At 40.3% G+C, this 12590-nt stretch overlaps 1 protein-coding gene across 1 annotated transcript; it reads right to left on the bottom strand.

Moving 5' to 3' along the window:
* Positions 1-2822: 2822 nt before the first annotated feature.
* On the bottom strand, positions 2823-12577 carry degs1 (delta(4)-desaturase, sphingolipid 1). The gene is made up of 3 exons (XM_053435711.1): positions 12339-12577; positions 6579-7321; positions 2823-4693 (listed from the first exon to the last, which is right to left on the bottom strand). Exons 1-3 carry the CDS (start codon positions 12418-12420, stop codon positions 4547-4549), a joined length of 972 nt encoding a protein of 323 aa, XP_053291686.1. The 5' UTR covers positions 12421-12577; the 3' UTR covers positions 2823-4546.
* Between the last annotated feature and the right edge of the window lie 13 nt (positions 12578-12590).

Genomic DNA, 12590 nt, shown 5'->3' with positions numbered 1-12590 from the left:
AGAATCTCCCATGTGTTAGTTAATAGGAGCAGCTTTTTATCCAAACAAGCTCCAGTAGGGTCAGTTAGGTCAGTATAATCTTTCCAATTACGCTGACCTTCTCAAGCAGGAAGATGTTGGCGACACCTCCTGACACCTGTTGGTGCTGCAGGCGGTGTCTGTGGAACCTATGAGCCTATCACAACACTGAGTTAAAATGGAGTATAAAATGTGGCTCATACCGTGTTGAAAACCAATCTGCAGCTTTTTTTCTGTAGAAGTTGAGTCTGAAGAAACATCACAGCAAACACAACTGGAACATAAACTGAACATAACATATTTTTGGTTATATTACAGTTTCAAGATATCTAAAACCTACAAATTACGTGAGATTTGATCCAGAATTGAGTAAGATCTATTCTTAACCTAAATGTTGTTTATGCCTTTGCCCATGATGTCCTCTCCAAGCAGGACACACCGTACTACAGTGGCCCTGAGAGCTCAATGCACTGCAACTTAAGAAAACACATGCAAGTGGACAAAACACAAGCAAAGTAATAAAACATCTTCATCAATTTGACAACAAAACACAACACATCACATTTAGGAGAAACACTTCCGTTGTTGTTTTCTGTAATGTGTTTTGTTGTCAAATTGATGAATATGTTTTCTTACTTTTCTTGTGTTTCGTCCACTTGCATGTGTTTTCTTAAGTTGCAGTGCATTGAGCCATCAGGGCCAACATAACATACAGCATATTGCAGTTTTAGGGCCGATCAACAGAAGTAGTATTATCATGACCTTGATACTTGAAGAGACAGGGATTGATGGTTCAGATTTGGAACTAGGTTCTAAGCACAGACATGTCAGGAATTGGCATGGCCACGGTCAGTCTAAGTACTGAAGAAATGTATTATGTCAATAATTGTCCTGTATTAATGCTTCCTTTGATAGCTTGAGCCGGAACATGGTCATTTACTAAGGCTGTAGTTTGTGTTGATGCTAATGGTGTTTTGTTCCTCCACACGTGTACATTAGGTGGATAAAATACAATGAAATAGATACATAAATAGAAATCTGTTAACCTATTCACATTAAATTAAGTTCAGCTTGATCTTTAGAGTAAGCTCTGAGGATTCAATAAAACGATCTCGATTTATCAGATCGTAAAAAACTCGTAGGGGAGAGCGGTGTAATGTGATTTTTTTTTTACATTTGCTCCCCTCTAGGCAAGCTTAAATGATATATCAGTAAAATGTACACATTTCCCATTAATTCAGGATGTTTCCTAGCAATGGAAATGATCAGAATGTCTTCAGGACAAAGGGCAGTTAAAATATGATTGTTTTTTAAAAAGTGGTCTTGTGTCTCACTTTACCCCAGCTTAGGGGTAAAGTGAGACAGACCAGAGAAATCAAGGGGTAAAGTGATCCACTTACTTTTTCCACTTTAGAACTACCATAACACATGTTGTAATAGTTAAAATCCTGACAGCTAGATTGACAACCACACATTCCAAAACTAATATCGGACTAGTAACAGAATCATGGGGATTGGCCGATTAAGCACATTTATGATTATTATGATTCATGTGATATCTTGCACACCCTAGCTTACCTGCACATTGTTTCTCTGTCCAATTGGCAGGGACAGGGATATTGTTTTTCTCTGCGTATTCAAATGCCAGTTCACGGCACTTAACTGGAGCAAGGCCATGGAACTGGTCAGCTAGTTGTTTCAAGTGTTTGGCAAGCTCCTCCTCCATCTCATCTGTGAATATTCTCTTTGCCTCAGCTACTGCACCCCTGTCTACTGATTTTACTTCCCCTTTCTCTCTTTTCTTTATGAATCTTTTGAGGGTTGTCTTGTCAATATTTCTATCCCTTCCAGCTTTTCTTAAGGACTTCTTTCCTTGCATGACCTCAGCGGCTGCACTCTCATCTCTGCGAGGGGTGTTTGGCCCCAGGTTGTCTTCCTGGTGTAGTTTCTTGGCAGGATGGCTTTTCTACAATGTTTATGACATTAAAAATAAAACATTAATGTAATATTACACTACAATATGTTTAAGACTAAACTTAATTTGTGCTTCATGTCTCCCTTTACCACACAGCATTTGTCTCACTTTACCCCACAGCCACCATTTTAGAAAAAAACATCTCTTAGCAATTCAGGCTAATCTTCAGCTAGCACCAATCACATGGTTTTATATGTTGGAAGTTCAACAACATGTATGATATAAGTTTTTCTACCTGATTCAATTTGTTTTGACACAACAGTTGATTAAGTTCAAAGCAAGAAAATGTACTTTTACATGCAATAAACACATTTTTGTGAAAAAACATCATTTCCACAGCACCAACTTCTCCTTCAAGGCAAGGGGGGAATGGGAGGGGCTTGAAAACATAATGGTCAAATGACCACAAATGTATTCCGTTGCCTAGATACAGGGGGTGTCTCACATTACCCGATGTCTCACATTACCCCGCTCTCCCCTACCGGAAAAGTAAAAGAACATTGTCACTCAAAGACTTTGGATCAGGAGAGAAGTCTGAATCTTCCAAGAACTTCCAAGTAATTCAAGTTGACAGCCCCTGGTCTAAATGCTGATCAAAGGTTTCTCTTTACTATCAAGAATTGTATTCTTCTTGGGCAATAAGTCATTGCTTTTGTGTAGATAAGGTTGTCTATACTGGATACAAATATGTTGTATGGAATCAGCCAATTCAATAATTTGGTTCCTCTTCATGACACACAGAGGACATGACTTCAGGTGTAGCTGCAGCCCTGAAGCTCCACATTTTAAAGCAGGATGACATGGAAAGAAAGAGAACAAAGCCCAGCAATTTTAACATTAAATACTTCTTGGCAAACAAATTCTCATCAACATGAATTAATTCATAAAAATGAAATTAAGACAATGGCAGAATTGAAAACAAAGCTCTGAGGCACTAATGATAACACACTGTCATCTAATATGCAATACAACCTCAAACGGACTCTTCTTACTTTTACAGTCACAGGTTGCATGGACGAATGACAATAGGTTATATAATATTGTGCTGAATTAAAATGTTGCAGGTTAAAAAGTAGGGAAAGTGGGGGACGGGGACGGGGGACTCAAAACATAATCAAGAGATAAAACAGCAGAATGTTGTGACAGATCAGTTCATAAGGGTGGTAGTTCAACTTTTGTCCAAAATAGGAGGAAGGTATAGAGTGTAATTCCCCTTTATACAATTCATGTATGTGGCACAACACACACTTGAACGTGTGAGTAGTATGTGGTTTGTCACCTTCTAAGTAAATGGTACTATATTGTGAGTTTATCGTTAGTTGTCGATATCTTTCTTAATCATCAGGGGCTCGGTGCACAAAGACTTCTTATTTAGGCCAGCCAACATCCACTGAAACTGCTGACTAGTGGTTTCTCACTGGTATGCCATGTGTAGTGAGGTTTGAGGATCCAGTTACACCTTTGACAAACTTTTTTGACTACGGATGTGAAACAACTGCACAGTTGAGGCACCCTTCTGGTTCTGCAAAGTCTCTATGGTTCAAAGGTTTTTGACAGTGTTTCAGACGCAGTGTCATATCTGAATGTTGTTTAGTTGTTAAAATAACATTACCGATAAGCATGGGAACAGACTTTTATGTAGTCAATAGCACCAATGTGTATGGAGAACTCGCATGTACAGAGGCTGGAACGGGGGCGTCGCTTCTTCAGCAACAATGAAGTTAAAACACGGCGTTGAATCATAAACTGCTTAAGGAACTTGTCTCCTGTCTAAGTGAGTGTGTGCTCGTCTCCGTCACTCTTCACACATTTATTTAGCAATTTCTTCCTGATGTTCTCAATTACACGTGGCATCTATTGCACTTCTGTCCGTCCAGGGAGAGGGATCCCTCACATGTGGGTCTCTCTGAGGTTTCTATGTTCATTTTACTCTGTTAAAAAGGTGTTTCTGTAGTTTTTCCTTACTCTAGTTGAGGGTATAGGACAGAGTATGTCACACACTTTTTAAGCCCTATAAGACAAATAGTGATTTGTGAATAGGGTCTATACAAATAAAATTTGATTGATTGATAATTAATCAATGGTGATATGATCATTGTAACCATGATGCGATGGCTGAGCGCTTCACATTAGGTCTTGTGTGTACTGTGTGCGCACAAAATGTTTGAATTTTTCAATCTGTTTAAATACAGGTCTTTACTCTAGAGCAAATCAAACAAACACATAATAAACTTCAAGTACTGTATGTGTGAGCTATAGATGTGAGCGCAGGTCAGCTGGGCAGAAAATAAGATTAAGAAAGTCTATTTTAAGGTCAAGTCTTTGTGCAGCCAGTCCCTTTTTACATCACTTCTTTTGGATTTTCTTACCTGGATATAACAAATACCTGAAACCATTTCCTATTCCTCTGGAGCAAAAGCAAAAATCAAGACTAATCTATACAATCTCCACCATGATTTCACATGTTGAATGTATTAATCCGCAGAAGCTGTTAAGTTAATAGGACGGTGAGCGGGGCTGCTGTCATGGTGTAAACTGCTGCTTTCAGTGATGTTACTCCTGTTTGATGTCACCCTTCAGCTTCCTCTTGACTCGAGAGTACGGGCTCAGTGCGTCGTCCATGATGAAGTCGTACAGGACCTTCATCCATGACGTGTACTGAGGCAGCTCGTCATAATACTCTGCTGCTATTTCCTTCACCTAGAAACCAAAAAGAAGAAGTACAAACATTAGTGAATGCTGCCTTCACAGAACACTGTTTTTATCACTTCTGCCGCTGATGTGGGTCTGACTGACCTGTTACAGGGCAAACATGGCATAAAGAAGAAATAGAAACTTACCAAATGTACCTACTGTGATAACTTAAAAACTTCTGCTGGTTGATCTTGTTTGACACTTACTACAGCTATTTTTCTAAAGTGCCTCACATATTCTGAGACGCTGATGAGAGAATACAATTCCAATCAGGTCAAATGGTTTCTCAGCCATGACTTTGGGGTTTGTTTCACAAAAGGGAATCTGCTCGTCATTATGGATATTAAGATTCATACAAGCATTGACAACTAGGGGTGCAACGACTAATCGGCGTAGTCGACAAAAATAGTCGACAACGTATTTACTCGTCGATGATTCGTTGGTTACGTCATAGCGCGTGTTTTTCGTGCCGTGCAGCTGAACTAAACGTTGTTTTACCGGAGGTGCTGATGGAAGTAGCTGAGGAGTGAGCCATCTCGCTCCCTTCCCATCTCTGAAAGTCGCGCATATGCAAAAGCCGACAAAACATGGACCAATGGCGAGGTCCGTTGCAACAGCATCACGTACCAGGAAGTCAATAGTTCGGGAGAATTTCATCCTCAACATAGCCCGAAAAAAAAATACCTGCAATATCTGTACGGAGGAGGCACGTTTGACATCGTAACGTAAACGATGCAGAATCACCTCGGTAAGATAGCCTGTTAGCTAGCTTGCTATATAAACGTATACCTGTGCGCAGGATTCTAGAATCCATTACAAAAATATGGTTTAAACTTTTTTTTAAAGAGTTTAAAAGCGTAATGTTTGCTATTGCCTGACAAACGTATTTTTTAATTACCATTATGCAGTCCGAAGAAAACAAGAGAAAAAAAATGATTAGCACTTTGCCTGTCCTTGGTTTTAAATGGACAAAAACTTGATTTCTTTGCTTTTGTGTCAACAGTACCCTTATATGCAGCAAAGTTTATTGAAAGAGATTTTTTTTTAATGAAGTATCGATCTTTATGTCTTTATTTTCAGTCATCGCATGCCTCGAACCTGAAGCTAAATTTAAAAGCGGTTTGCTAAATAAGAGCAATTGAGAATTTGTGTCATTCATAATCCGATTAGTCGATTAATTGTTTCAATAATCGATGACTAATCGACTATCAGAATAGTCGTTAGTTGCAGCCCTATTGTCCACATCAAACTTTAGTATGAATAACAATGGTTGAATCTAAACTAATTGACAGGGAATACAACTGCACAGTCATTCGACATTTTATAACAACAACCAGATTGTAAGTATTGTTCACATACTTTATCTACATATATAAACAAAGTGAGGAGGGTCATTGAAAATAAACTATACTATCTCAGAAACCTAATGTAAATCATGCCCTGATTGGCTCTCTGTCTTATTTGTCATGTCTGCTGATGCCATGAAGACAAAGACAATTTCCACATTGTGGACAGTGACAAATTAATAACTACTAACCTAACTAAAATAACTGATTATTTTGATCATGAAGTCACCCAAATGGGCAAAAAGAACTTCAAAGAGATCAGGGCCAGAATGACAGAATATAGAATAAACACCATTTTAAGAACAATACAGTGAGGTAACTATAGTTCACAAATAAACAGCTTGTGTGGAACATGATTATCAAACAGTAACATGGCTGCACATACTGTGTTTGACAAACATTTAAGTTAAGCTGCCCGTCTAGACAGACTTGTCTCTAAGCCACTAATTTCATCCTTTCTAAACTCATAGAAATGCAGCTGAAATCGTGGTCTAATTGTAAAGTGTGCCAACTGTGACCGACAGGGAGTCACCCAATGTACTAACCATAGGTAGCCTGCGTCCTGGGATGCTGGGAAAGTCATGGTGCTCATTGTGGTAGCCCACATTGAAGGTTAGCAGGTTGAGGGAGCCATAGTAGGAGTAGGTCTCATGGCCCTTGAGGAACATGTAGTGCTCAGCAATGAAGTGACCAGAGATGGGGTGCAAGCCCATCCCCAACAAGGAACCAGCCAGCATGTAGACCACAGGCTTGGCCCCCCACACCCAGTAGAGCAGGATGTTAAAGGTGAGCTGGATTGCCAGGTTGGTCACCTCCAGCTGAGTGATGGGTTTGGGGTTGATGCAGAGGGGCCGGACGGCATAGAAAAGTGGCTGCAGAATAATCCAGATGAACTTGCGGAAGCGTGTGCAGAAGAACCAGCCTTCAAACTCAGTAGGGATGTCGACATCTACACCGTCTCCACCAAGGTAGCGATGATGGTCCAGATGATAGCGTTTGAAGGAGGCAGAGTAGGGAAGGCCGATTGGCAGGTTGGCAAACATGGCAAAGTATCGATTCCGCATGGCCTTGTTGTTTCCAAAGGCCGCGTTGTGGGAGATCTCATGAATAGCAAGGGTCATTGAATGATTGATACAGCTGCCAAAGGCATAGGTCCAAAACAAAACCCATTTCCAGTCCAAGTCTTTGACCAGGTAGAAAGCTAAAAACTGTATCACCACCATCATGCACACAATCCATTTCAACCTCGGGTCAGGACCCATCAGCGACTTGATTTCAGGGTATTTAGCTGTCAAACAAAACAAGAATGCACAACTTAGAAACAAGTAACACACATTTACATGAAGAAGTTAATCCATTTTTTCATTAAAAATAGCAATGTAAAATCAACAGGGAAAGGGGGCTACATTATCTATTAAACATTAAACAAACTGGTGTTACAAGGCTTATGTAAATAGATGTGTCCATTAAATGTGTCCTTCACTCCATAAGGGTGAAGAGTCTTCTCTGAAGACTCACCCATCCTCTCCTTAAATTCAAAAGTCAGAAGCTGCAATTTAAAATATATTCGGCGAGGGGCTGGCCAGAGAAAATCTCACAAAAAGTCTGCAGCCTCTCACTAGGAAATTTGCATTCCCACATACAGGCCCTCCAGAGAATGTGAGATGATTATCTGAAGTTTATTTTGAATTATTTAACTAAAACATAGAGCTAAGTAGTTCAAAGTTTACTATATTATGAGTGAACAACGTTGAAACTAGAATGGAACTGAGTGTGAGAGAGTGCATAACCCTGCCAATATAACAGTCCTCTTATGAAACAACACTTATTTCTCTTGAACCTGAATTATATTTAGATCTACACCAAAAAGCACAAACTCATAAATATCAGTTCCCTTAATTAGATTTGTTGCTGACAAACAGCTGATGTATTGTGACTCTCAGCTTTAGACTGGAACTATGAAGTAAATCCTTTAGACAAATCTTTGTTATCTTTATGACAAGTTGCGTGCTGTCAACATGTAAGAGCATTTCAGGTGACTTGCTAAAGTAGTAATTTAGTTCCAGGTCTCTTCCACATGCTAAGGTATGTATTAACATGTTAGAAGTAGTAGAGTAGTAAAACATCTATACTGGTAAGGTAAAAATGTTACAGGCTTGTGTCAGTTATTTATTAACCAGTTTGACCCTTGATGTTTGAAGAGTGGGGCAAAAATCTCACAAAATTCAGATATCTCTGTGTGAGTGGCAGCCAGGTGGATAAAGTGCTAATGGTGCTTTATTGTGGCACGTTATTTATCTAGAGGCAAATCTTTGTTTTAAGTTAAACCAATGAGGTCATTGGTTCAGCCTTGACTCTTCACATACTGTTTGTTTAATGAGCAGGTCATTCTGAAAGCAGACACAGCTCACAGGTTGAGAGTAAACAGCTGACCTTCAACAGAACCCTAACATCACTCTTGTGTTAGCCACTCTGAATCAGTCTTTTATCAAATACAGACCTGCCCCTTCTTTTTACTGCACACAAGCATTCAGCAGTCAGAGTTGAATTGGATATTTTAACATGTACTAAACTCTGCATCACACTAGGGGTCGTGTGTTCTTACTGTGCCTTGATCCAAACTAGGGTTGGTAATGAATAATCGAATATTCGTCATTAACAATTCATTCAAATAAAAATCCAAGCCTAATGAATAATCGTTCTAGTCCCGCGCATTATGAGAACAACATCTTCCGGTATCTTGCACGAGCGCGACTTCCTACAGCAGATGAGTGTAACGGGTGCTAAATCCCCGTCAGATATCTTAACGGACTATTAGTTCAGGTCAGTGATGTGTACATCTAAAGAAAATATGTATTCACTCTAACCGCCCCATCCCTTCCCCTAAACTCACAGACCAGGGTTCCTTAACTGAAAAATAAACACATTTATTTATTGTATATGTATATTTATTTATCATTCAGATAATAGAACATATATTTTCACAGTGAGCCTCTTTAACACAATTCAATTCAAGCAACAAAATAGAACTTCAGTATATATTCAAATTTAGTATCAGCGAACAGAGTCTAACCAAATATTACTTCAACACGTCATTTAAGTGCACTGCACCACGGTGGGCATGAAGTCCAGATATCGCAAAGGAATTGTCCATAGAGTTTGTGCCACGCACTTCGCTCTGTAAAGTCAGTTAACAGTGTCCATTTCACTTATCGGGCACCCGGTAGGGGAGATGTTTCGTTATAGCCGTAGCAGGAGCTGTAGCAGGAGCTAACTTCAAGCCCAGTGCTGCCGTGGAGAAAGTGAGCGGCAGAGAACTCACAGGAGGAGACATGAGGGGAGGAGGAGAAAGAGCGTGGAGAGCGCAACACACTTGAATCTGCCGTGCGAATCACTGTTCACCGTGGACTCCGACGCCGTCTTCTCGCCAAGACTCGCCAGCCGTCCTCCGGTTTTTCGCGACTCCCCCTCCCCCCCCGCCTTAGCAAATAATCGATTAATTGTTCAATAACGTTATGAATATTCGAACATGAAAACTCCTGTAAAGTCCCATCCCTAATCAAAACTGAAATTCAGGAGACTACGCAGCTGCTGGGAAACAAACATGAGTAGACTTCCCAGGTTCTTATCAGAGCTCTAATCTCCACTGGAACGTTATTACATGATCTTGAAATCCAATTCTTTATCTTGTTTTCTTATTGATTCAGTTTCATGTGTCTTGTCCAAAAACACTATTTTTTTCAATAAATGGTCTGTATTTATAATAGCGCTTTTCTAGTCTTGATGACCACTCAAAGCGCTTTACCTCACAGTTTACCATTCACAAACACATTCATACACTGCATCTATTAGCAGCACTTTATTTATCTACGAGGGGCCATTCGGAGTTCAGCATCTTGCATCCTGCAGAGGGCATGCAGATGGGTAGAATTGCATCGAACTACCAACCTTCTGATTGGAGGACGACCGCTCTAACACTTGGCTGTTTAAACAGCCAAGTGTTGATAAGACAACAGCTGATAAGTTGGTTTGTTTAAGAAGTCGCTGAACATGGCCGCATTACTGACCTTTACAATGGATGTTATCATTAACATTATGAACAACCATAATTGATTCCCAGCAGGAACAAGGGTCACATACAAGTCATTAAAAGGGAATGAAACTTGCAGAGTCTGAAGTTATTTGGAGTTCTACAATCTTCTATGCTGCGACTAAATATCTGTGTTTATGATTGATTCAGTCCAACCGGTCTACTCAATGAGACCAGGTTTTACTACATTGAACTCTCAGAATATTATTGTCTGCTCACAGGATACACAAAGGAACTCTCCTGACTACATAAACGTGTTTTATCTGCCTAAAATGTAGGAGGATTCAGCTGAAAGACAAGCGTCAGCTATCACTAAATCCTGTGAGATTTGCACATCCCCACCTACGTACACGTCTGAGCTGGGCCTCAGTGAGTGGCCTGAGGCATGTGACTGCACACAACTAAACTCTTGACAAGCAACGACAAGGCCCCAGTATGATCAAAGACTGACACAAAAGCTTTATACTCCTGCAAAAACCAGAGTGGCATGAATACAATTTAACCAAATAGGAGTAAAACAAACAAAATACTTAATGAAAACAGGTTAAGTTTACAGGTTTCATTCTCAGCATTATATGAACTCAGTTGCTGAATCTTCAGATACTTTGTCCGCCCTCTCTGTGGAAACACATTCACAACAGCCAAACTAGTCAGTAGTTTAGCCATGCCCGAGTCTACTGATACTGAATAATTCAAACCGCTCTGCTGTCAGTGGGTATCTTCCTCCATGGCTCTGGTATCATTATCAAAACATCAACTGTACTTTGTGTGGACTAGAACAAAGACAGTGGATGTAAAAAAGCTGTAGCCTACGGAGTTTAACATCCTCAACCATCCCAAACTAAATCCTGGCTCAAGGTGCCTGAGGCAGAAAAGGCTACTTTTGAGACAAAGGAGGCTTTTAGTGATCGCCTCAACAAAAGGAACATAAGAGGCTGCCACTTCAATCAATCACTCAATCAAATTTTATTTGTATAGCCCACATTCACAAATTACAATTCGTCTCATAGGGCTTTAACAGGGTGTGACATCCTCTGCCCTTAACCCTCAGCAAGAGTAAGGAAAAACTACTAAAAACTCTTTTAACAGAGTAAATATACGTAGAAACCTCAGAGAGAGCCCCACACTTAAATTCAGATAAAGAATCATGGATCAAAGAGCCACCAGGATGTCAGTGTAACATCAAATATCCAAGTAACATTAAATGTCGTCCTTGTTAATGTTACATTAGTACATCGATACAACAACATTTAGAGTGTCAGTTCTTGTATACATGGATCACCCAAAAACTACTGGAAAGATATCACAAAACTTGTAGGAAGGGTGTATTATGCGTTGAGGAAATAACCATAACATTTTGTTATCACTTTGTTAAAAATTGCAAGATCTTTTGTTGATTTATCAGAGAATAATGTATGAGTCTTCCAGAGAAAAAATCTAATTAAGGGAGCTGATATTTGTGTTTGTGTTTGGTGCAGATCCAAATGTGACGTCTAGCGAAAGTCAGGTTTTCTGAAGTAGGTACAGACATTTTGTTGCTAATTATTCACTCAATCAATTATTCAATAGTTAGGCCTTTTTAAACATCAAGGTTTAAATTCCAGGGTTAAATGAGCAGCCAGGAGATGTGACCAAATACCGTTGGATTTTGGATTGTTGGTCTGACGAACGTAATATTGGATTAAATTTGACTGTGGTGGACGTCTAGCAAGTTTATAACATGCTAGAGACAAATAATACCCTCTAAGAGCACATAGTATCTCTGAAACGCAAAAAGCAAACGCAGTTCCTGGTCCTGTTGATGACGGTGTTAATGTGAGACGACAGGACGTGAACCGTTACCGCAACTTTCCTGTTGTGTCATGTCGAGGAGAGGCGGTGCCCTGCTAACGTTAACATGTAACACTGAACTAACACAGCAGCCGGCGGCTACAATCATTATCACGATCCGTTATCTTGATACTGGGGCCGTAACTACTCACCGCCGCTAACCTCTGTCAGTGAGCGTGGACTGTGGCGGACACACAGGCGGATACGGAACCGTTAGCTTGGTTACGACAGTAAACCGTTCAGCTGAACACAATTGACACCAATACACGTTTAACTCACGCACATTTCGTCAAAGTAGCCACTCGGATACACTATAGCTTCGTTTATTCTTAGTCGAGTTAACGATGGGTTAATCAAAAACTTGCTAAAGCACAAGCTAACTCACCCAGGATCGCTTTTCTCCTGTCGGCATGGGGCTGGTCCGTATAAACCCATTCGTAGTCCTCACGGGCGACCCAGTTGCCCATTTTTACTGTTTGAAAGTACACAAGTCTGTAAGAATCACAAGATGGCTTTAAAAAAAACACAGTATGATCTCCGCCTCCTCCCTCTTCAGATGAGACCGGGCCCAGACTTGTAGACCTGCCCAGACATCAGGGAGCTCAGCACACGGGGTGCAGCTCCTCCTCTTCCCGCC

This window comes from Pleuronectes platessa, chromosome 12 (assembly GCF_947347685.1).
Source record: "Pleuronectes platessa chromosome 12, fPlePla1.1, whole genome shotgun sequence".
In the NCBI taxonomy this organism is placed as follows: domain Eukaryota; kingdom Metazoa; phylum Chordata; class Actinopteri; order Pleuronectiformes; family Pleuronectidae; genus Pleuronectes; species Pleuronectes platessa.
This window is presented reverse-complemented; position numbering and strand designations above follow the sequence as displayed.

Excerpts from the sequence above, each read along its gene's own strand:
- degs1 (XM_053435711.1), bottom strand. The coding sequence starts at position 12,420 with ATGGGCAACTGGGTCGCCCGTGAGGACTACGAATGGGTTTATACGGAC. Across the intron at positions 7,322-12,338 it reads CAGGAGAAAAGCGATCCTGG|CTAAATACCCTGAAATCAAG; the intron begins GTGAGTTAGCTT and ends TTTGTTTGACAG. Across the intron at positions 4,694-6,578 it reads CAGGACGCAGGCTACCTATG|GTGAAGGAAATAGCAGCAGA; the intron begins GTTAGTACATTG and ends TTTGGTTTCTAG.